General features: G+C 45.0%; 1 protein-coding gene across 7 annotated transcripts in view; it reads left to right on the forward strand.

Moving 5' to 3' along the window:
• Positions 1–25,595, forward strand: part of RGS20 (regulator of G protein signaling 20) — a 47,424-nt gene that overhangs the window by 7,732 nt on the left and 14,097 nt on the right. The window contains exon 3 of one of the 7 annotated variants that reach the window (XM_079983410.1): positions 14,405–14,713. The exons of 2 other annotated variants lie outside the window; for them this stretch is intronic. In XM_079983410.1, coding sequence (XP_079839536.1) covers positions 14,405–14,713 — 309 coding nt within the window. 4 more of the 7 variants (XM_079983408.1, XM_079983404.1, XM_079983407.1 and 1 more) reach the window with 4 other exon arrangements.

Genomic DNA, 25,595 nt, shown 5'->3' on the forward strand with positions numbered 1-25,595 from the left:
AATCTCTTCCTGCAGACCCTCACTGAAATAAATAGAAATTGCGTAAGTGTTCACTGTGATTGTACAGTGGTACCTCGGGTTAAGTACTTAATTCATTCCGGAGGTCCCTTCTTAACCTGAAACTGTTCTTAACCTGAAGCACCACTTTAGCTAATGGGGCCTCCCGCTGCTGCCGCTGCGCCACCGGAGCCCGATTTCTGTTCTTATCCTGAAGCAAAGTTCTTAACCTGAAGCACTATTTCTGGCTTAGTGGAGTGTGTAACCTGAAACATATGTAACCCGAGGTACCACTGCACCTATTATTGAGATCTCACCTCCCACACTGACTGAGGTTCTGTGTTTCCAGGCAAGGAGATGCACTGAAGACTGCTCTTACTGAATGGCTAGTGGTCATGCGTCTGTTAAGTGTTAAAGGCAGGGGGAAGTGGCAGCCTAATAGTTTCCATTTGCCCTAAATGGAACATGGCTTCTAAATATGGTACATGAAACAGCTAAATCTTCCCGCCCCTGTTGACAAGAGGAAATTAGAAGCCAGCAGTTAAGTGTTGGGGGAAAGGCAGCAAGTGGCAATAAGAGGATCCCCACTGGATCAGACCAACAACCTGCCTATCCCAGCATCCTGTTGTCCATAGTGACCAACCAGATGTCTGTGGGAACTGGCTTCTCCTTTTCTTAAAAGGTAAAGGTAAAGGTACCCCTGCCCGTACGGGCCAGTCTTGACAGACTCTGGGGTTGTGCGCCCATCTCACTTAAGAGGCCAGGGGCCAGCGCTGTCCGGAGACACTTCCGGGTCACGTGGCCAGTGTGACATCGCTGCTCTGGCGAGCCAGAGCCGCACACGGAAACGCTGTTTACCTTCCCGCTGGTAAGCGGTCCCTATTTATCTACTTGCACCCGGAGGTGCTTTCGAACTGCTAGGTTGGCAGGCGCTGGGACCGAGCAGCGGGAGCGCACCCCGCCGCAGGGATTCCTTTTCTTATTCCCCACCAAATGGCATTCAGAATGCGCTCTCTGATTCTGGAGCTTTTGATGCATTCATCTATCCCGATGCTTGTTATATGAAATTTCACTTATTCAAACAAGAGAAATTAGTACCCAAACCTCACTATACACACTGCAGATTCAGATATCCAAACAGCCAGACCTGTGTAAACAAACCAGCAGCTTTAAACAAACCTTCATTTTTGTGTTTTGCTGGTCTACAGTAGCTGTTTTGCCTGAAACCATAAGGGGAGAGATCAGACAAATAAGAGAGCATTTTTCCTTTCTTTGTTTGCCTTTCACAAGGTTTCAGAGGGTTTTCCTAGTTTTCCCCCATCATTTTCAGGTCAAAATTCCACGGTCAGAAACAGATTAGAAATTTCCCCATAGGAATCAAGGGGAATTGTGAACTCATTATGCAAATACTAACCTAACAAACATGGGACGCGGGTGGCGCTGTGGTCTAAACCACAGAGCCTAGGACTTGCCGATCAGAAGGTCGGTGGTTCGAATCACCGCAACGGGGTGAGCTCCTGTTGTTTGGTCCCAGCTCCTGCCCACCTAGCAGTTTGAAAGCACATCAAGTGCAAGTAGATAAATAGGTACCGCTCCAGCGGGAAGGTAAACGGCGTTTCCGTGCACTGCTCTGGTTCACAGCTTAGTCATGCTGGCCACATGATCCAGAAGCTTTCTGCGGGCAAATGCCGGCTCCCTCGGCCTATAGAGCGAGATGAGCACCGCAACCCCAGAGTCGTCCGCGACTGGACCTAATGGTCAGGGGTACCTTTACCTTTACCTTACAAACAATTTCCTTAGAATGTCTTGTGTTTGGATAGTGGGACCTACATGTATAAGAAGAGGGAGGTCTTCAGGGCCTGCTTAAAAACTACCATAGAAAGGGCCTGTGTAACCTTCAAAATGATTGAATTCCACAGTTGTTCGGCCAGCTCAAATCCCTTTCACTGGAGTTCAGATAGTATGTGTCTGTCATGATTCACAGTCATTGCTAGCCTCATTTTATTTTTTTATTTTTTTAATAATATTTATTAAAAGTTTTCCAGAATAAAAAGGAAAGATAGCAAGAAAGAAAGAAAAAACAGATATGATTTACACTTGGTTTCAGTGGCATCTTTCCCTTTAAAAAGGCTCCTTCGCGGGTCGGGGGGGCGCAAACGGTGCCCGCCGAGTCACCAAGTCCATGGGCATCTCCGCCCATGGTTTTTGAGGGTCCCCGCGTCGCCGGCATGGCAGGACCCAACCCCTACCCAGCCGACTCCCTCCGGAGCTCGGAGGGAGTCCGCCATTCGGCGATGGCGCCGACCCGGAATTGCTAGCCTCATTTTAAAGATATTGGTCATGTGTCGCCATATTCTGCATCCACAGCAATGCAGTTTTGCTTGGCTCAGCGTTGTTCCTTGGTATCACAGCCAATCTTTTCTATTGAAGGTTTCCTTTTGGGACTTTGCAAGAGTTGATGGGAGGCAGGAGAACATAATGTTCCCCTTTGCTTTTAGGGAACAAATACAAGTATGTGGACTCCAATATAAAGGAAATTGCCTCTCTCCATTATGCGTATGACAGTATGGCCAAATATATATCATGGTGTTTTTTCCTGCACAGAATTTAATTTCCAGTTCTATAGTCTCTATATATCAGACTGCTGATAATCCCAGCACCTTCAAGAGGGGGGGAGGACTAGGGCACTTCCAGATTGTCACTATTTTGGGGTGGAATTCAGTCACATCCCAACAAATTTAGGTTCTGCAATGAAAGTTGATTTGGAGCTCTTGCACAACAAACCCACTTCCCCAAAAGATCAGACCTTTTTGAGATAAAGAAAGTGGCAAGAAAATGCACTGGCAAGGATGGGATAATACTTGCTTTGAAGCAATGTCAGCTACCCTCAACGAAAACATTGCAGATAATAATAATAATACTAGTAATACTACTAATAATTATTATTATTAATAATAATTTTATTATTTATACCCCGCCCATCTGGCTGGATTTCCCCAGCCACTCTGGGCACCTTACAGCATATGAAAAAATGTAGAAACATCAGAAATTAAAAATTTCCTGATACAGGGCTACCTTCAGATGTCTTCTAAAAGTCAGAGAGTTATTTATTTCCTTGACATCTGATAGGAGGGCTTTCCACAGGGGGGGCGCCACTACCAAGAAGGCCCTCTGTCTTGTTCCCTTTAACCTTACTGTCAGGATACGGTCCAAACTGGAGGGTGGGCGTCCAGCCAAACACCATTATGCCTGCCTGCCTGGTTCTCCCTCCTGCGTACTGTCCGGAGAAATCATCTGTCTCCTTTCTGACAGGACTACGTGACCGATGTCTTCCGACAGTAGGGCACACATTAGCAGAGTAAACAAAACATCAGCAGAAGCCAGGCCCAGGGACGGGGCGGCACTAAAGCTACTTTATTATTTACAAGTTCAGAACAAAAGGGAACATGTCTCCTCTCCTTCTTGCTCCCAGAGAGAAGGGAACAACAGAAATATGAAAATGGAACAGTGAAAGGCAAAACATCCGTTCTCGTGCTCCAACAGCTAGTGTTAGAATGTACACAGACATGTGATGATTAACAGTCCCACATATCTGAGATGCAGTGGGGGAATAGAAACCTAACACTTACTTCTTGTAGTGAGGGAACCACCAAAAGGCCCTCAGAGCTGAACCTCAGTGTCCAGGCTGAACAATGGGGATGAAGATGCTCCTTCAGGTATACTGGGCCGAGGCCATTTAGGGCTTTAAAGGTCAGACCAGTGCTTTGAATTGTACTCAGAAACATACTGGGAGCCAGTGTAGGTCTTTCAGACAGCAGAGTGAATACTCATCAAGTAGCCAACATCTAATCTCCCTACAAACCTCTCAAGATCAAAGCTCAATAAATGGATGTCTTAAAAAGCCCTGAGTATAAAAACCCTCCTGACTGGGAAATGCAATTGAAAAATAGAAGATTCTGTCTACTACTTACCACCTGGGGCAGTGAGGTGGGATCACATAGCCAGTGAACTACCAGGCTCAGTTCAAGGTATTAAGATTTTGCATGAATCAGTACTATCTCTGTGAATGCTGAATAGGCTGCATACAGAAGACACAGTAGCCACTTAATACCTTAGTGTGTGGTAATTACAACTGTGGAAAGGTGCCTTCTGACTGTAGTCTCCAACACCTGAGGTTATTCCTTCATTGCCTTATTCCAGTTCTACAGTGCTATGATTCTATGACCAACCTCATGTAATTGCTAAGTATTCAGGAAAGCTTGGTAAAGCTCAGAGTACAGCCTAGGGCAGAGACTACTGTATCTACACCCACCATAAGAAAGGCATTAAGTAGCTACTATATAGTGGGTAGGCAAATGTTTCCACATTAATGTCCAAATCAGGGTCCAACAAATCAAGCTGAGGTTGGCTCAGAGCAGCCACACTTACATATTTAAAATCTGGAGTTGTATTGTTTGTACTGAACTAGGAAAATGTAAGCTTTGATGTTGCTAATTTTTATTTGTTTACCCTACTCTTCAGCCTGTGAAAAAGCTCCTAGAATGCTTTAGAATGATCAGTAATAACACTTTCCCTACCTTCATGCTTATAATCGAAAAGAAATGATGCAAAAGGAAAAGGGATTGTGATCTGAGGTTCCCTGGCTCATGGCAGAGGCCAGAGTATGTTGTCTTCCGTGTAGTACCTCTCCACCATTTTGAAGAGGTCCCAGTATCATCAAATATGAGAGAAACCTAACTTAATCCTATCGTGACCTTCCTCCATTGTTTAACATAATTATCTGTGGTCTGAGGAACTTCAGACCAACCTTCAGTTCTGCACAGAGGTTAGTGACCCCAGAGGGAGGGCTTCATGTTTATTAAGCATGAAGACTGTATAGAGCAAGTTCCGACCTAAAGGAAGCAATTGATGAGGCTTCACAGAACCATCCACTTTCCTTTCTGCTGCCTTTTCTTCCTGGCAGCCCACGGCCTTAAACAGTAACACTAATGATTTCAATGGTCCAATTAGCAAGCTGTTCTTTCCTAGCATATCACTTTGAGCTTGACCCTAAGCAAGAAGCAAATAACATCTGTCTTGGTTGAGATCAAGCTCCTTGAGGGATTTTGTATGGATTAGCTTGGCTGCCTCCCCAGCACAAAGATCAATATGTGAGTCAGCCATGTGCCTGAATACCAGCAGTGTTTTTTGAGACTCAACTTTTAATCTGCTTGCCTGGTTATTAGAATCTATATAGGAGGCAGCTGTAACAGACTCTCCTACAGCCATTCCACCCAGAGACCTCAGCAGAGTGCTCAAATGCTTTACAGAGACAGTGCTCTGACTGTCAGAGAACAATCTTCTATGTGAAGAGTTGCACGGTTTAAGAAAAAATGCCCATAAGCAGGGAGAGCAGAATCTTTGAAGTTGCCTTTCAATAGTTAGTACCTGGACAAGCAAACAGAGCAGGCACACAGGTTCCTGATCACAGCCAGGGCTTACCCACTTCCTCTCATTCCTGCTTCTTTCCCTGGGGGGAAACTGCTCTTTAGTGCTCAGTTGGAGCAAATGGCAGTTCAAACTTTATCCAGATTGACATTTGCTCTGATTTAGCACTGAAGAGCAAGTTTTCCCCAGGAAAGGACTGGGGCAACAGGAAAACTTGGACCCATGCTTTCTAAGCACCGGACAAGCAGAAATGTGGACAAGCCCTCACAGTCTTCTCCCCAATGATGAGATGGATTGTTAAATTTCAGCAGTGATTTCTCAATCTGCAGCTATGCATGTCAGTTAGCACCTGCAAATTTATGCAAATATGTAGCCTCATCTGTTTGTGATATGCAAGTGGCTGCCCTAAATAAAACCCATATAATCTTGTGATTAATTTTAAGCAGTACTGTTTCTTCTAGAAAAATAGGTGCCGAAACTCACCCTGAACACCTCCCTCATTCTCTTAGAATAGCAGTGGCACCCACCTGAGAGGTGCCAGAACTGAGTTCCAGCTGTAAAAAAAAAGCCCTGATTTTAGGTGACCAGCAGTTAGGGTTTAGCCATATAATCAAGTTTCCTTTGTGCTTCTCTTATAGGAATTCATTTTTGCCCTATAAGAATGAACACAATAGCCAATCACCAGAGCTTGCCCTTTCGCTATAACAACACACTGCAGAAATACATCCCACTGCCCACTAGTTTGGACAGGCCAGGAAGCATCAAGATAGATATTGGGGGAATACAATTGAAAGTGCTCATACATTGATGAAAGCACACACAGAAAAAAATTGTCTCCGTATGCACTGGTGCCCTTGTGTGAATACAGCATCTGTGGGACTTAGTTCTAAGTATTTATGTTTGAAATACAGGTGCTCAAAAGCAGGGAGGGGACCATTCGTGTTTTCAGGCGTAAGGCTCAAAGCAGTTCTTCCTCTAGTCAGTTTGGAGTATAAACGTTCCATTAGCTGGAATGCTTATTTGCATTGCAAATTGCTCGCTTCTGATGCTCTTCCACTTATGAATATGATCAGGTGCTCACACAGATGACTTGAGAAGTCCCAAAGGCAGTATAAACCCTGCATACGAAAATGCTTCAGGACAGGAAACATTCTGCTATTGTCTTGGCCATAATGATTCTGCTTACTTTGACTATGCCTACAGTGACACCTGCTGGAGTATTTTAATTCAGTAATGCAAAATTTCACATTGACTTCAGATTATCATTTGGAAAAATCTTACCTCAACCTGTGTGACCAAAGGACCTGATCGATATGTGCTGCACACATGGTGTTTTTAGGGCTGTAAGAAGTGGCAAGTTCAGGGGGGAAACCATAGCTCAATGGTAGAGCATCTGCTAAAATGAAGGGGAAATGCCATTTTATCAGCACCTTCAGCGGAAACCATTTCTCTCTCCCAGTGCTGCTCTTTGAAGCCCTGAAAACTGGATGTTCAAAGAGTAGCACAGCGCTGCTTGCAAAAGGGTCTTCAAAGTCCTAACCGGTGGATTGACAAATTTGACCCGACAGAGGTTTTGAGATAAAGATCTGGCCCACTGACCAGGGAAGGTTCCCTGCCCTGCCTTATTTCAAGATTTGCCAACTTTTTTTGGCAAATGTGCCATGTTACATTCATACTATTGGAGAGTGCATCTCTATTGCACACTATCTTGAGTTGCCAGTTCAAGATTTTGAGGGGCCCAAGGGCAAGTTGCCCACAGTGGGCACCTCTCTTCCTCACTGCTACTCCCTACTTCCTCATCTTGCAAATGCCTGTTCTTATGTGGTCAGAATGACACCATCCATGTTCAAGAAAAAGCTATTAACAGGCTTGTGGGAACCCCAAGATGTGAAGAATTAGAGAAATGGTTTAGAGGAATGAACCAATGCGAGGTTCAAAATTGCTGCAGCCTAATGAGGACTGAGTATGCTCAGTGGGCATGAAATGTTAATTGACTGTACAGGAGGAAAAAGCGGTAAATAGGGAGAAGAACAGGGAATGGAGTATCCTGAGGGGGGCGTTGCCAGCTGTCTGGAGCCCTGAACTGTGGCATTCTACATTGCAAATCCCAGCTGCCAGAATTGCAATAGCTACTTCTTCAATGCACATACATTAAGCTCATAAGATATGGGTCTCTTCCCAGAAATGCTGTTCTTGGCATTCCTTGTGATGCTTAATTTCAGTTCCAAGACAAACTTTTCAGTAGATGTTTCAACAGCTATAAAGTAAATTAATGGAACAATACTTTAAAATCTTTAACCCAACATCATTTAGTCAACAGGATGTTCCAGAAAGACTCATTTCTCCCTTCCCTATTTCTCCTTAAGGTTAGTGATGAGTTTCTCTCTTTCTTTCCTTATTAGTTAAAATGAATAAGTAATTTCTGACATGTGAAAATCTGGTATGCCTCAGCAACATGAACTCCAAACAGGCATTAGTCATATGCACATTAAACTGTACTTTCAGAGGGAATGAACTGAAAATTAAAATGCATAAGACAATGTCGTAATTAGGTACATGATAGCTCTGTCTGTTCTGTAAACAGAATATTTTCCAGCTTCCAGGAAATTCATTCAAACTAAAAGTTGTTTTTGTTGTGGTTAGAAATGGTATAATTGAATTGCAAACACAGAACCTCATTCTGGTTGTAATTTCAAGTGGTACCTTCTATTTATTTTTTTAAGATACCCTGCTTTTTAAAAAAACACACACACCACCTACAAAATGGCTTATATAAGTAGAAAATGACAAGTCTGATAATGCAAAAATAGTTTTAAAAAACAAAATAAATGAAACAGATTAAAAGCACACAAGCATGAAAGCCAAAGGATATAAAATGAGGACAATAGAGCTCAATTATAAAATGTCTTCTGGAATTAATAAAAGGGGTTTCAACACTTGCCTAACAGCATGAAGAGGAATTAGTTTGGTGGATGAACCTCAATCCCTGCCCCGTGAGAGAATTTGACACATAACTACAGAATCATCACCAATAAGGCCCTTTCCAAATAACTGCCTTCTTTGTCACTGCTGGCCACTGACATTACCTGGCCATCCAGGGACAAAGTGAGGTACAGGAACCCCCAAATGAACTTGATACTTCAGGGGAGAATACAACCCCAATCAAAATTAGTTGCAAACCTCCACCGAGAGCAGAAGAATCTTCAATTGTTTGTCTTCCAGACACCCATTCAGAATTTCCAGTGCTTCTCTAGGGTTAGATGATTAATATTAAAAGGTTGAGAGTTGAGTGTCATCAACCTACTGGTGACACTTAAACCCAAATCCCAAAATGACTTAACCGAGCGGGTTCATGTAGACATTAAAACTCATAAGAAGCTGGCTTCTGCTTTTTATCAATGGCTTTTGAGAAGCCAGTTCCCCCCATCTGACAGTTTGAAGGTGGTGTGGGTGGAAGACCTGGGGGAAACTCTAGGCCAGCTGTATGGCGGGGAGGGCGGGGTCTGGTCTACCAAGCCCTTCTCAGCTTTTGCCAATACGCAGAACTCTCTCAAAGTTGTGCATCTGTGGTCTCACACACTGCCCAGGCTTGCTCATATATTGGGTCAAGGATCTAATTGCTGTTGGTGAGACTGCCCAGATAACCGTGCTTATCGGCTTATGTTCTGGGGCTGTCATTTTGTTTCTGTTTCTGGGGTTGGAGGATGGAGAAAATTACATCCATAATTGGTAAACAGGCAGTTAAAGAGCCAAAGTTATGTCTGCTCTCCATATTTGAAGGAGACAAAAACACCCTACTAATCAAACCTTTGATTATGTTCCTCCTGATCACAGCCCATTTAACTACAACCCAGGGCTGGAAGGTTCCTTGAACATTATAATGGGCATGTGGTATAAAAAGACAGTTTCCTTGAAGATGCTAACTCATAAATTTAAAGGCACCAAGGGTTCTGCCATGCCACAATATTTTGTGACCATATGTGTATCCCTCTCTCTCTCTCTCTCTCTCTCTCTCTCACACACACACACACACACACACTTAACTTATATCAACACCACTCACACCATGGATCGCTTGTTCTAGTCAAGTGGGTTATTCATTTAGAAGAATTATTAAACTTATTTGGACCTTGTGCTCTTCAAACTCCCCCGCCCTATTTTTGCTCTGCCACTAGTATTAGTTGTAGGTACCCTTATCATAGTTTCTCTTGTTAACAATTTTGTTTTCCATGTTTTTGTATGGTTCTTTTTCAGGGTGTGCTTTTTTGTCCTGATGCCCATTTTATATATACTGGACGTGTTATACCTTCTTCTTTTTAATCACAAAAGGTTATAAGGAGCAGGCAAGGACAGGAGAGTAAATCTTACTGAATTGTTGTTAACTGCTGCATTCAGCAGTATATGGACTTTGGAAACACGGATTAAAAGTAAGCACTTTGGGGGCCTATATAATGCTCAGAGACCTAAAGGCATTATATGTGTGTGTGCTTTAAAAGCAAATAGGAAACAGGTGATATTAAAAAGATAAATATAACAAATAATGGCTTCATTTTTTCAACAAACATGAGCTTGGCTGGATCAGAGCAAAGGTCTAGCATCCTGCTCTCTACAGAGGCCAACAAAGTGCTTCTGGGAAGTCTGCAAGGTGTGGAGTCAATAGCCTTGCCTCATTTTTGCTCCCTAGTAGCTATTATTCCATAGCATACTGGTTCTGAACCTAGAGGTTCTCATAGCTATGGCTCTGTCTCCCATGAACTTGTTTAATCCCTGTTAAAGCCACATAAGCAAGTGACCATCAGACATCCTTTTGCCGTAAATTCCATACATTATGTGTTGTGTGAAGAGGTACCTTTTGGAGGGCTGTCTTGAACTACCAGAAAGCTGGGGCCTCCAGAAAGTAGCTTTGCAACCCTACCGCCCTATGGCCTACAGCAGTAGCAGCCAGAGTGGTGGATCAGAGCCATGGAGCTACCTTCCCAACACAGGGCTTGCTACAGCTTACCTGGAGAGAACAGGGAGGGCAGTTCTGCACCAGCACACCAGTGGAAGTGCTGGATTGACTGCAGGAGTGTCCATGTTGCCCTTCCCTTGGGGCCACCCTGCCCTGCCGCAACCCTATCCCCATCCAAGTAGGTTGTAGCATCTCCTGTGTTGCGAAGGTGACTCCATAGCTATATCTGACAATTTCCTCTCCCAATGGCAGAGAAAGAGGGTCCAACCTCAAAGATGGAGATTTGGTTTCAGGTGCCTCCTCCCCACCACCACTGTGGCTCTTGCCCTACTGATGCCGGAAATCCAACATAGATAGTAGGGCCACAGAAGTGGTACCAGGGAGTGGATTGATGTGTACCAGAGCATGGCATGGATCCAAAGGTCTTCACAGTCTCTCAGTCTGCCTCCAAATGAGGGAGAAAACTGCACCATGCTTGGATCTGACATAATAAAATTCTTTCCCTTTGGGGAAGGGTTATGGCATCTGTTTTGCATGCAGAAGGCCCCAGACTCAATGTCCAGCATGTCCAGGAAGGGCTAGGACCGCTGGCGAACCACCACCATGGACTAATGGTCTGGCTCAGTATAAGGCCGCTTCCTTGGTTCTAAGTTCTTAATGGGATGGAAATTGTTGCTGGATAAGGCAGTTCAAGCACCTCTGATTCCCCATCCCCCTGGCGCTTAGCATTGTAGCCTAAGTGTATAAATACAGCCCTTTTCTATGCCTTTCTGCTTCTCTTCGGTGCTGTTTACTTCCTCCTAAGTGTGCCTAGAATTGCAACCATAATGGAACCTTCTTATTCTCCTTAAAAGCACAATAAAGAGAAGGGGAAGCTCTTCATCACAATCACCTGCAAATGCATATTTCCTTTTGTTTATGGAGGAATATTATTAAGACTGTATTAATACAATACAGAACTCTTCATCAGATGGCCAATTCTCAGCTTCAAATAAAGCCAGGTTCCATTACAAGCTCCTATTTCCTAGTGAAAGGGTTTACAATTTAGGAGCCAGGCAACCAATCAAGGTTGGAGTTAGCCACATTTTTTTTAAGCTCACAGTGATTCATTTACCATTGATATATCCAAGATAGGCAACAGATGTAGCTTTCCCAAACATGAAGATTTCTGATTGCCTTGAAAACGTTAAAATGTACCCTATCAATTTTTAAACTGTTTTTATTTATTTTCATAGTACAGAAGATAAATTTTGAGAAAACAATTGCTACAACAGTAAAAAAACAAAAACAAGTAACTTGTCCTGATAAAAATACAGACTTTTATCATGCCATGTGTTAAAGTTTCATTTAAACTCTTCCAACTCTACAATTCTATGAAACAGAATAATATTTCAAAAAGCGTTATGCATGACATATTAAGCAACATGGAATTAGAAATCAAAAGTGGGATAGTAACCAGAAAAGAAAAGCAGTGTGGAGTGCTTCTGTTCAGGATTCCAGACACCCAGTCCTGCCATTTTCCAGGATAGCCCCCTGCTTTTTTTAACACTGGGGAGCCACCCAAAAAAAATATATAGATGGGGGGGGGCAAACAAACTGGGCTCCTAGGAGTTGCTGCCCCTGTGCCCAATCTTGGTACCTCTTGGAATTAAGGAGCTTTGGATCCTGTGGTTATAAGGTTGCTTCCACCATAGCACTGGAACACTCTCTTTCAAGGACCAGGACCAGCTGAGACTCATCTGAGCCAAGGATGGGGATTTTCCCCCTATGTATATGGCAGTGAAGGACATAACTGGCATAGCCCCATTGAGCCCAGACTTGGCTGGCCCAGCCAGAGGTCTGTGTGCTCCAAATTCACTCATCCTGTAGGATCTCGGGTTCAAATTGTGCTACAATTTGTTTTTCTGTAAGAAATGAATAGAATCATTTTCCTTCATTTCTCCCATCTCTTTCTTATAGCAGGGGTTCCCAAGCTGTGGCCCGTGGACCACCAGTTGTCTGTGAGCTTCATTCATGTGGTCTGTGTACTGTTACTTATATCCTCAGCAGTTTTCAAGTGGACCATGGTGAGGGAAAGTTTGTGAAGCCCTGTCTTATAGGACTGGTTCCTGAAACTGACAAGAGGTGCTGCAATGCATTTCTTATCAAACTGGTGCATACTGTTGCATCCAGGAACATTCTGTAGGATGGAGAAGGGGTCTTGGTGTGCTCTGAAAGTGATAAGACATTAAAACTGTCCAACTAAAGCACAGGTAAATTAGCTCAAAAATCTGCAAAAAGCCCCCAAGAAGCACTGTGAATTGATACACACTGGATGCAGTCTGTAGAGGCATTCTTGTGAGTGTTCTTAGAAATGAGAAGAAATGAAAACTCCAATCAGAGGCATTAAACAATATGAAACTTGTGAGGTTTTATGCCTTTGGGGAGTAGCACAGTGATTGCACATTTAAGGCCATTTAGATAGACAATGTCAACATTACAAGTGTTCACTGAAAGGAAATTGAAGCTAAGAAGATACTACAAGTTTCTAGCTGCTTATAACATGGGGACCTCCATCACATAAAGATAACATGGCAGGCCTGAAACATGGCAGGTCTGATGACATAGGGGAGTAGTACAATACCTGAAAAATGAACAACATTTGGATGGAAAGTTCTAAAGTTGTAGGCAGCAGAAAACAGGCATTGTCTACGTTGTAATCAATATAGTTATTTTATTTTATATTTATTAATAGCCCTCCTGTCCTCCCAAAGGAGTCTAGGGTGGCAAACAACCAGTGGTAAAATATATTTGAAATATATTTAAAATAATTCCAATACAGATGCAGACTGGGAAAGATCTTGACTAAAAAGTCTTATTGAAAGAGGAAGGTCTTCAGTAAGCAATGAAAAGACAACAGAGATGACACCTGTCTAATATTTGAGGAGAGGAAATTTCAGAGCATAGGTGCCACAACACTAAATGCCCAATTTCTACATTGTGGAGACTCGAGAGCAGACCTCCTGATAAGATGGCATCTGTAGGTTGCCCTCACTTGCAGAGAACAGTGATTGTCTGGATATACAAGGGGTGAGATGATCTTTTAGGTATCCTGAAACTGATGCAATTGAATGCAAGTTCCGTTTTTTAAAAATATTTTAAACACGAGGTGATGCCTATACATTTGCACTGTAGCTGGGATTGGAGATTCTGTCGACACAGTTTGGATGAATCAGCATGAAGCTCCTTGGGTGGTTTTCAGTAAAATATAGTCACACCAGCACACATTCCTGGGCACCATCAGATCAAGCCAGCCATATGCCCAGCAGAGGGCAACAATGACAGAGCCAGCCAGCACATGAAGTCGCATAATTTTTGATACAAGAGGTTGGCCATTTTGTATGTTCTTTTTCTTAGGACTTTTTTCTAAATTTCTATCTGAGTTCTAAAGCCCACATCTGGAAATAGGAGATGCAAAAGATAGGATGCGAAGTGTCCTAGAAGTGATCAGGAGAAGTCTTGATGCTTGATTATCATGCTTTATATTATCATGATTCTTGTTTAAACAAACACAGTTTATTCCAGTACCTGGCCCTCTTCCTTAAACTGAAAGAGGATCCTGACATATGTTTACTGCTTGCATGCCCAGACGACTTCTTAGCAGTTTACAAGTATAAGATCAATTGTAAAAGCCATGCATAATTGAAATACACAGTTAAACAATTCCATCAACACATTAAAAACATCCATAACTAAAATAAACAGTAAAACATGCCGGTAAAGCACAATATTTAAAACAGTTTAAAAACAATTAGATCAGAAAGTTCAAGTTCAGGGAATGCTGGCCTAAGCAGGTGTGTCCTCAAGAGCCTGTGGAATGCCAATACTGATGGGGCCTCTCATATTTTTGCAGGGAGTAGGTATGGTTAGGCTTGTACTGTTAAAGCCAAGCAACTTGGATCAAGCTAGCTGGGCATCTTGGTAATTTTTGTTTTGTATTTCTCTCTCTTTCCTTCCCCGCTCTGTCCATGTTTCCACCCAACTCCCTAGATTCTCCAATCCCTCTCTGTCCTCCTTCCCAGCTTCCCTCTCTTGTCCAGGCCACGCTTTCAACCTTTAGCCTACCACTCATGCCTTCCATTCCTGCCAGCTGCCCCTTTCTCTAACATCTCACCCTTCCGAACAGGGACTCTGCTCCGGAGGGAAGCGGCAGCTCTGGGTCCGCTCGACGCCTTACTAGGAGGCCTCTTGGCAGAGCTGGCCTTACGCAGCTGCAGCTCCTCAGAGCCCCTGAGATGCTCTAAATGTAAAGAAGCAGCATTCAGGACACACAAGACTTTCTCAAAACAGCACAGTGATGTGAGTACCACTTGCTTGAACAGGATCCCCCTGGGGGAAATAGAAGCAGCTCATCCACATCCCAATCCCCTCTTTTTAAGGAGGTTGTGAGCAACACACTTGTTTCTAAATAGGAAAGCTTACCCATAAGAACATATGGAAAGAAACACTCTGATTCATTAGCCTTCACCTTTGCTTGTCCTCAAACATATTTGCATTCAGAAGTATACAGCCCCAGAAGAAGGAGCTAATAGCTGGTTTTAGAAAACAGAAAGGCAATGGTGCTCAAGCCTGTCTAGAATTCACTCACTGACCTCAACTGGCTGCCGGCTGCATGGAGCTGGCTGCAACGATTGACTGTCAGTATCACACATAGTCTCAGAGCATAGGCTGCCTGTACACACATTGAGATGTGGAAGCAGGTGATTATGTGCCTTTGCTCACCGTACATATAACCTTAAATGTGAACTGGGACTATATATGTACATTTGTTTGAGAGATGTTCACACAATCCATTTGCTATAATTATTGAATAATAAACAAATAAACGGGGTGATCCAGAAGTGGGGCCTGCTTGCGTAGACTTAGAATCAAGGTTGCAATTATGGTGTGAGGAAGCGTCAGGAGCCCAACATTTGCTGCAGCACCCCACTGAGGCAATACAGGAGCCAGCTTCAGTGAGCAGCTAAAGCCACTTTGCACATGACTCTTAAGTAAACCAGGTTCTGAGACTGAGCCCAGGCTCATCATCATCATCATCATCATCATCATTATTATTATTATTATTATTATTATCTGTTAGTCTTTCTTTTTCTTCTGGCTTACGAAACGACCTACAAACAACAAAACAAACAGGAAAAAAAAACCAAACAGATAGACTGAAACCAAGAAAAGAAAGAAATACAGTATAAGCATCCCGCCCACTTCCGAAAGGCCACACAGATAGTTAAAGGCCTGGTTATAGAGGAAAGTTTTTGCTTGGCTTTAACCCTTTCCTCTACCACAAAGGGCCTCCCAATTATCCCCGGTGTTTTGTATCAGGGGCTCAGAGGAAAGGTAAGATGAAAGGCATGTTCAGAGGCACTTTTTCATTTGTTGCAACTTCAGGGCATGGAGTGAAAGTGTATGGAGTGGAGCAACAATGACATCATGACACCCGGATCCGAAATGTGCTTGTAAATAAGTCCCGAGTCCCAGCAGCTGATTTAGGGCGGTGGGGGTCAGCTTTGAGACCTTCCAGAGCTGGAAGGGCAGCGCGGCTTCTGAGCTAGGCGGGAGACTAGGAAGCGGTGGGGACGAGAAGCTGGTGGCGGCGGCGCTTGTTTTCCTCCTCGGAATCTCGGGTTTCCGAGCCAATCCAAACAGGATGCGAGCTGTCGTGGTCGCCGCGGCTGCCTTGATGAACGCGCTCGCCTCTGCCGGTAACCAGGGAGCCCTGATTCAAGCTGCCGAGAAGCAGGAGGAAGTGACGCCCAGGTTATTTATGCATCGAATCAATTTCAGTTTCGGGGAGAACAGCGCTGCTCTCTCGCCCTCTCCGAGCGCGAGCCAGGAAGCCCTGGAAAGAGAGGCAGGAAAGGCAGTGCCTGAAAGCAGCAGCCGACTCCTGGCAGAGCTGCATCACCTGATCGCTTCCATGCCAGCCTCTTCCCAAGGCGCTTTTGCTCGCCTCGCCTCTGCAAACAAATCTGGGGCAGGACTTTCCCGTGCAACCGCGCGTTTCCCTTACAGAGGCTCTTAAGGGTTCCGTTTAGCACTTAAGCCTACCTAGCGTGCTGTGGGGAGAGGGGTGGGTAGGCGAGGCTTTTTCTCCAGATCCAATTTATGCCGCGATTTCTTCCACATTGCATTTGATTTCTTCTGCTTAACAGAGAAAAATAAGCCCTCGTGAGGTTTAGTGAAAGGAGACGTCCCTGCCCGTATCCAAGAGGGTTCTTCCGTCCGTTTAGATCGTCTGATAAAGCGGTCAGGATGTCAGAGGGGAGCGGGTGGCTGTGACAGGCAAAATGAATGCCTCTGTCTTTTCATCTCTCCTGCACAAACACCTTGTTTACCCCTCCATTTCTCCTCCCCGAGGGAGATCCGAAGCAAAGCCTCCCTCTTCGCTACCCGCCTCCCCTCCCTCCCTCCCTCCCTCCCATCTGTTTTCACAATGTGTTTGCTGCAGATGTTTGTGGCTCCAGATGTCCGTTGCCTGGGCTGGCATCCGCGCGGGCACGTGCCCGTGTGTGGTGTTTTCTACAGCCGGGGCGCTTCTCCGGGGGCGGGCAGAGGGGGGAGCCGGCGAGGGAGGCGGGAAAATGACGGCGCGCTGCAGAGAGCGCTTGGTCGAGAGCTGTCCAGGGTGCTGAATCGCGCCAGCGGAGGCGAGCAGGCGCTTGCTTGGCCGAGGACGGTCTCTCTCTGGGGTCCCCGGGCTCCGTTTCCCGGCGCCTCCAGCCCGTGTCTTCCCCTCCACGTCCACCAGAAAGGCGCTGGGGTGGAGGGTAGGCGGCCACCTGGACATTGTGGTGCCTGAGAAGAAAGGAAGTTGGGGACCGAGCCCGGGTGTGGACGCTCCAGCAGCCCGGGCATCCTAGGCGAAGCAGAGGGACGCATGCGCATGGCGGGCGAGCTGCCGTCCCCGGCTGAAGAGCCCGCTGCGAACGGATGTGAGCAATGCAAAGATTTGCACCCGGCTCCGGAGATCGAAGGGGAAATTGTAAGTACCCGGCAGCCCCTCGGACTCTGCACCGAGACCGGACGGGGAGCTGCTCAGGCTCGCCTGGGCGGGCTCAGCTGCCTCAGGCTCAGCTGCCTGAATTGTGTGTGTGTGTGTGTCTGTGTGTGTGTCTGTGTCTGTGTTTCTGGCGCACTGGTAGAAGCCCCCGGTAAGTAAAGCTTGCAGGGGCGACTTCCCTCGCCTACCACCTGGGCTGGTGTGGGCTTCCTGAGCATTTCAGGCGCTCACAGGTGAGTCGCCCAGCCTCATGCCACAGGTGTTTGAGGTTCTTGGGACCTGGAGGCTCTGCCCGGAGGAAGATATCCGTCCTGGGGAGGGAGGGTGCCAGGGTGGAGTAATATTTCCGACGGGGTGTCCGTCCGGGAAGAGAAGCAGGCCAAGTGGAGTGTCTCCGGGGTTGGAGAGGGGGCTTCGTGTCGGCATCTCCTCCTGAGGGGTCGGGGGTAGGCTCAACTGGAAAGCAGCTGCGGGATGGGGAGCATTGCTGGGCATGGCCATAGGCAACAGGTGCTCTGTCATCCTTGGTGCTGAAGAACGGGGAAAGCGGTTTAGGAGTGAGCTCTACCATGAGGAAGGGTAGATGGAGAGGGATCCAAATCCCTGGCCAGGTAGAAGGCAGTCTGGATCCCCTACGGGAGCTTGGAAGGTGGAGGCTCGGTGACCCCAGGGCGCTTGGCTTGGCATTTCCCCCCATCCACCAACCCAAGAGTCCTCCAAACACCAAGTACTCGACTGGATCCTGCTTAGGTCAGCGAAGGGCTCTCCGTCCATCCAGCCCTGCAAGAGAGCCCTTCCTCAAGGCTAAAGGAGAAGCCGCCCGAGCGAGAGTCAGGTCTGCGGGCGATCCTCGTGAACGCGCAAAAGGGCTGGGAATGGAAGCGATTGGAAAAGTCTGCTGGTTACGTCCATGTATATTCACATATACTTAACCGGGCGTGAAAGGTTGAGAAAGCGAAGGTCTCTTTTTTCCTTTCCATCCGCCTTTCCTGCACAGCTGGTAGCAGTTCCGCCCTCGCGTGGAAACTGCCTCCTTCCCGGTTCCCGCCTTACCTGTCGGCTTCATTCCGGGAAGGTTTTCGGTCTAGATTGGTGCCGAGACAATTTCATCCTGTTCTGCTTTGCTTTTTCGCTGAAGGGGGAATGGCAGGCTTGTTTTCTCCAACACACGATCTTAACTGCCCCATAGCCAGATCTTTGCCCGCTTCTTACGACAAAGTCCCTTGGAACCGAACGCCAGGGGGCGCCCTTTGGAGAGAGGCCGCAGGGACCCCTCCTTGCCTGTTAAAATTAGTTTATATGGAGTATTTTGGATGCAGAAACAGGCAACGCAAAAACCCCAAGCTAAGCAGAGTAATGCATATAGACAGGCTCACATACATAAATTACTGGGTGGATTCATAATTGCAGGAATAAGTTCATTTAACTGCACATCCCTATTATCTAGACTCTTAAACGGTGAAAGGTAGTTTAGCTATTGACATTCTCACCTGACTAGTCATATATTAACACCTTGTTTGCACATGAATCATGGCCATGGGGGGGTGGGTATCTGCCTAAGCCTTTAAAGTATACATCTAAAATATAAAGCATAGGTTTGTAAATGTTATGCATTATACAAATACCGTACGTTCATCATGGAACCAGCACTGGCTGCGGATCTCTGTCAGGCTTATGCCCTCAGTGGCCAACTTGGGGTTGGCATGATCCTCAGTTGAGTATTGTTCTAAGAACATTGACCTTAGTGGGACTTGCATATATTCAGCTTGCTCTGGATCACGCCTACAGTGTCAAAACCCATTCATTAGTTTCAACATTAGTAGACAATATCTGAAGTATGCAACACAGCATAAGCCAGAGTGAAATGCAAACCACTAACCATACAATACAATCTATGGCTGATACTATATATATCACATACATATGCACATTTATATCCCACATTTTCTCCAAAGAGCTTAAGTTGCCACACACACTTCTCCCCTTTCCACTGCATCCTCAGAACAGCCCTATGAGGAAGGTTAGCCTGAATGATAGTGACTGGTCCAAGTGAGTTTTATGGCTGAGTGGGCATTGGAACCCTGGTCTCCTGCTCCTAGTCCAACACCAAGTGGCTCTATGTTGTCTGTCTAGTTGTATAAATGCAATAGACTTGGAGGTCAGAAGTTTTCTGACTATATACTGGCGCATACACAATCTGGGGTTTGGGCACAGCTCAACCAGTTGGCCAGTTATTGCAGTGGAACCTCAACAATTGAAAAACTGGTGATATAACATAGCATGTCTTAAAGCTGCTCCATTCTTCTATTCCCACTCCAATACTTTGGAGGTTATGCTGTTTTTTATGATGTAAGTCATGAATTATACAGCGTCACGTTGCAGGGAAACTGTCCATTACCCCATAGTGAAAAGAGTACCTAGTGGGTATTTTTAAAAAGTCAATTCTGCAGCTAAAATGTTGATGTTCCAGCAGCTGAACTACAATACAGTATTTCATTCAAATACAATTATGAACGTGAGTTGCACCAAGAATATTACTGGCCCACTAATGATTTTCTTCATTTTGGAGTCTTGTATTAAAAAATAAATTGTAGAATAAACTTGCTCCTAAAGGGCTGTCACTACGCTACACATCATCATAGTTCCAATACAAAAATAGGAATAACAGATAACCTTTTAATAACCTTGAGAGTTAAAATTTCCAAATAGCAGAAAAAAGATGATGAGCCTAAATGGTTTTAAAAGTTATGAACAAGTCTTTTTAAGGGGAATCTTGCCTACCTAATAGAAGGCTGGAGGATATTAGAAAGATGCAGGGGTTTTTTATAGTAATTGGAATCGTTTTATATATTACTGCAATATGTGCTACAACCACACATTGAAGTACTATTATTCACTCTGTTGGAAATATTCAGACACAAATATTTTCCTAACATGGATTTTTCTGATATTTATTGAAAGTCCTTTTATGCCAACTCCTGGGGCAAATCCTAACCAAGGCAGATTAGAGCAAAATTAACTTCATATATATAGTAGGCTTCTTTAGCTTCATAATGACAGCAGGAGCCCTATGCTTCCAAATCATTCACAGAAAAATGCACTTGCAATAGATTGCATCCAGTGTCAGTGCTACTCAGGGCAGATCCACTGAAATTAATGGATATAACGCTTATGGTATACTAATTTCGATGGGTCTATTCTGATTATAACACAGTGGAAGTAGAACATAGCCATCATGGTAGAAATGACAAGCAGGTGACCGAAGGGGAGGAGCAAGGCAGCTGAGAGTTGTGCATGGTGTGGGCACAGTGGTGGAGACAATCTGATGCTCCTGACCCTGCACCCACACCGAGCCCCCCTCCCCCGCCTTGTCCCAACCTCTCTCAGTAAGCGTCAGTGATACACAGTGTTGGGAAGTTGTCACACCATCTGTTAATGCATCGTGATGAGCAGCCATTGATAGCCTTATTCTCCATGAATTTGTCATCATTCATACACATTCACACACACACACACACACACACACACACTGATTTTAACCAAAGAAATAAACATGCTGAAATCAATAGGCTTAGAACCCAAAGATGGCACTAAGAATATAAGAAGAGCTCTGCCATATCAGGCCAAAGGTCCATCTAGTCCAGCAGGAATCCTGTTCTCACAAGTCAGAAAATCCAGATTGGGGAAATGGTGCAGAAGAAAAGAGTGAACCCGGATCCAAAGAACTATTGCTCGGCTGCTGTTGATATCTTCCACCTCATGTCGAATGTGGTCCTTGGAATAGCTAAAGTTTGGATTGTGCCGCTGATTTTAATCTAAACTCATTTTAAAACACGGCATTAAAAACACTAGCAGGATAATATTAGTGGAACTGTAGAGGTTGCTTTATTTTGTCATACTGTAACATACTGTTGAAAACAGATAAACAGAGATTATCCTACCTGGCCATCTTTCTTATTTTCTGTTTTATTATGACAGTAACTGGCTCTTTTAGATGTCTCAACTTTGCAAAACACACTTCCTTCAGGCTTTCTCCTGAAGCTCTACTTGGCCAGCTTTGGGGACCCCCAAAAGCCTTCAAATGGTCATTGGGGGCAGTCCATGGGTGGGGAACTGGCAGCCCACGTGCAAGATACAGTCTGTGGGACCTTTGGATCTGACCTAGGGCTTTCTCTCCTTGGCTCTGCCCCATGTGGCATTTAGGCTTAGACAGTTGGCACCCTTCATGGCAGCTGGGACAAGAGCATATGTGGAGAGCGTATGTTAAGGTTACCATATTTTTTTCAATGAATCCGGGGACACTTTTCAACTTCAATGGATTTTGTATGGGGACTGATTTGTAAATCTGGGGACTGTCCCCGGGAAATGGGGACGTCTGGTAACCTTAGCGTATATGGCACTAACATCCTTTGCATAATTACCAGTCAGATGTTGATGTCATAACAAATGCACATCAGCATCTCCTTTGTGTTTAGGGGAGTCATGCCTTGCCATTGGGCAAGCTGGATTGGACACAGGATACCTGGTCCCCCATGCAATTTAGGATTCACCTGTGGACTCATACCCTAGCATAGCAGTATGAGGATTCCAACAGAAGAGTCCAACTCAAAAGGCAAATAAATATGAATCAATGATTGTGCGTTCCATGATGAGTCACCCTGAGGCAAACCACCATGCTGACCAATACAGTGTCAGTTTCTATTTGATCAGAGTCAGATTTCAGCACTTAATACAATAAAATCTGAGTCATGGCTCATACACTGCCACATGATTTCAGCACCCACTATGAGCTGTCAGATTCCTTGGTGTGAATCACAACATACTACAGTGAAATTGGCTTTGTTGAGGCCATTCATAAGAAAGCCTGGGGAACAGAATGCTCATTGAATTAGACCTTGACAGGAGTCAGTTGAGAACATCGGCTTCAGCAGCTGTCTGTTCAGCTCCATTTTGTTAATTATCAAGTGGCTCATAGAATCACAGAATAAATCTATTCAGCAATATATATATCATACCCACACATGCCCACACCCACCCACTCAAAGTGAGTTTAACTAAAGCAGTACACTCAGATGTAACTATTTTAGTGATGATAAACTAGCTAATGATTTTTCTGCATTTAGAGTTCCTTAAACACACACACAGGGACGCAGGTGGCGCTGTGGGTTAAAGCCTCAGCGCCTAGGACTTGCCGATCGAAAGGTCGGCGGTTCGAATCCCTGCGGCGGGGTGCGCTCCCGCTGCTCGGTCCCAGCGCCTGCCAACCTAGCAGTTCGAAAGCACCTCCGGGTGCAAGTAGATAAATAGGGACCGCTTACCAGCGGGAAGGTAAACGGCGTTTCCGTGTGCAGCTCTGGCTCACCAGAGCAGCGATGTCACGCTGGCCACGTGACCCGGAAGTGTCTCCGGACAGCGCTGGCCCCTGGCCTCTTAAGTGAGATGGGCGCACAACCCCAGAGTCTGTCAAGACTGGCCCGTACGGGCAGGGGTACCTTTACCTTTACCTTTAAACACACACACACACACACACGTGCGTCAAGCTGCTGCCATGTTTGGGTGTGATTCAATCAACTACGAGCAAATTTAGGTTGCACAACTAAACCTGATTTGCTGCTCTTGCACAACAAGCCCACTTCCCCTTCAGCACCGGATTTTTTTGTGCTGTAAGGAAAGTGATGGGGAAAATACAGTGGAAAGTGTAGGATAACACTTGCTTGAAGCAATGCCATTTAACCTCCCTGCAAGCAAAAAGAATGAATGCTCAATAAATAGCTACGGGTTTCAAGCCTGCACCCCAGACCACTGAGGATAATCTTGGCCAATGTCATCTAACATCCCTGAAAACTTTGTGCAAACAAATCAGCATAAATCCTCAATGAACAGGTCATCTAGAAGTAGCCTATGTATCTAAGGACTTCATTTTAATTTTGCATTCTGACCTTCAAATAGTAAAAATATAAATATATGTATAGTTCCAATAAAGTTAAGAACTTGAAGGTTCGGAGTTAGTATCTACATTAGCCAGTTTTCCAAAGCAGCCTACATTTGAACACATAATTGTCCCCATTTAAACCCTTTTCATGCTGTCAGATTGCTGTCAAATAGATCGTGGATAAATCGAACGCAAGCTTGAGCTTATTAGTGAATAGGGCAGTGTACCTCTTGTTGTGACTGTGTGGGTGGGTGTTGCAGTTCTGACTAGCATTGCCTTTGAAATGTAAAGCAATGCTTATAATGCCTGCAGAAGAACAAAGCTTTTCAGAGCTAAAAACATCATACTTGGGCGTAGGCAACCTAGTTTCTGGTATTCTATAACTTTTTAATATGAGGCTTCCATATTTGTACTGAACTGAAGATTTCTCTTCCACCATGAATCAGTTTCCAACTGCTTGGTCTGTGGTACCCAGTCTTGCACAAAATTCATTGATAGGGAATAGACTGACCACAGTCATATATGTTCTGGCAGTCTCCTGACAGCACTGATGTGTGCAACTACCTTCAAGGATTATTTAGAAGCTACAATTTGCACAGAATACAACAGTGAGGATTTTAGTGGGGACCAGTCATTCAACTCCCACTTTGCCAGATTTGAAAGAACTTATTGAGCCTCCTGTGCACTTCCAAGCCTAATTCAGAATGCTAATAATACTTATCTTTAAGACCCTATATCAAGGGTGTGAACTTGTGGCCCTCCAGTTGTTCCAGAACTCCTGTTCCCACCATCCCTGCCCATTGGCCTTGCTGGCTGAGGCTGATGGATTCTGACAATATCGGGAGGTCCACAGCTTCTCCCTCCCTATCTAAATCTCTTGGGACACAGGTACCCTTAAGAAGAAGCATCTCCCATGTCAACCTGCCAGTGGCCTTAGACTGTCAGGCCCTTTTCTGACCACCACAGCTGAGCCTTCCAGCCGTGGCTCTCTGACTGGGCAACACTTACCAAGGAGGCCTGCTTTCATTGTGGATGGGGAACCTGTGGCTCTCTGAATGTTGTCATACAATGACTCTTATCATCCCTGACCATTGCCATGTGAACTGGAGCTGGTGGGAATTGGGGTCCGACAAGAACTGAAGGAAGTCATGTTGTCCCCACCCCACCCCCATTCTATACCCCAGCAAACACCTTTTTAACATTCACCCAGGCTATTAAAGCTTGTTCTTTTAGCTGCTGCTTTATTAATTATGTGTATTGTTTTAGTTCACTATATTTTTACTTTAAAAAACAACAACCCTGCCCTGGGATGAATTTTGATGAAGAGTGGTAAAAAGTGAATGACATACATAGGTAAAAATGAATAAATAGTGTTCCTTTGTGCATCGTGCAGTCAGCTTCCTTGTATCTGGACAGTAGGAGCAGCTGCAGAAGAGAGCCTCAGTCTTGGTAATTTCGTTCACTGGTAATACCAGTGTCTTAACTTGGCTACTGTAATCTATGGTCTGGTCAGCGGCATTGTGTGAGCAGAATGCGAGGCAGGAGGCGGGGGCTGCCAAATTTTCGCCTTGCACAGGGTGCCCCTGAGGACCTTCAAAGTCTGCCTCAACCTTATGGATTCAGAGGAAGCAAACAATCTTAATCTAGCAAATTCATCATCACATTGACCAGCAAGGACCCAAGGCAAGTTACAGCAATTTAAAATTTAAAACTAAAAGCAGTTAAAGCATTTTAGAATCACAGGAATAAGGTGGACCCCAAAAACCCACAACTCAGGTGTTCTTTGGCATTCACTAAAAGCTGTGCAGTATCATGAAGAAGCCAGACACTCCTCTGTGGGGAGGGAAGTGCACAACCTAGGGGCTGCCCCAGAGAATATCCTCTCCCAGGCCACCCTCACTTCCAAACTTCTGAGGGAGGTGGAACTTCCAAGAGTCCCACCCCTCCCCCCTGCTGATCTTAACATCTAGCAGGGTCTGGAGGGAAGGAGGCAGTCTTTCAGATATTTGGGACTTTGAACACTAAGGTGATCGCCTTGAATTCGGCCCAGAAACGAAATGGCAGCCAGTGCAGCCAATTAAGCACATCCTTCCTTTTAATTAACAAGTAGTCACAAGTGCTGGCAATTAAATTAGACCAATTTTTCCAGTGTAAGCATCTGCCTTTGTGATTTGCTGATTTGGCTTTAGGGAATAAAAGGAAACATGATGTTTGTGAGTGTAATAAACAAGAGCTTCAGAGACAAAGAAGCG

The sequence above is a fragment of the Podarcis cretensis genome (assembly GCF_951804945.1).
Source record: "Podarcis cretensis genome assembly, chromosome: 7".
In the NCBI taxonomy this organism is placed as follows: domain Eukaryota; kingdom Metazoa; phylum Chordata; class Lepidosauria; order Squamata; family Lacertidae; genus Podarcis; species Podarcis cretensis.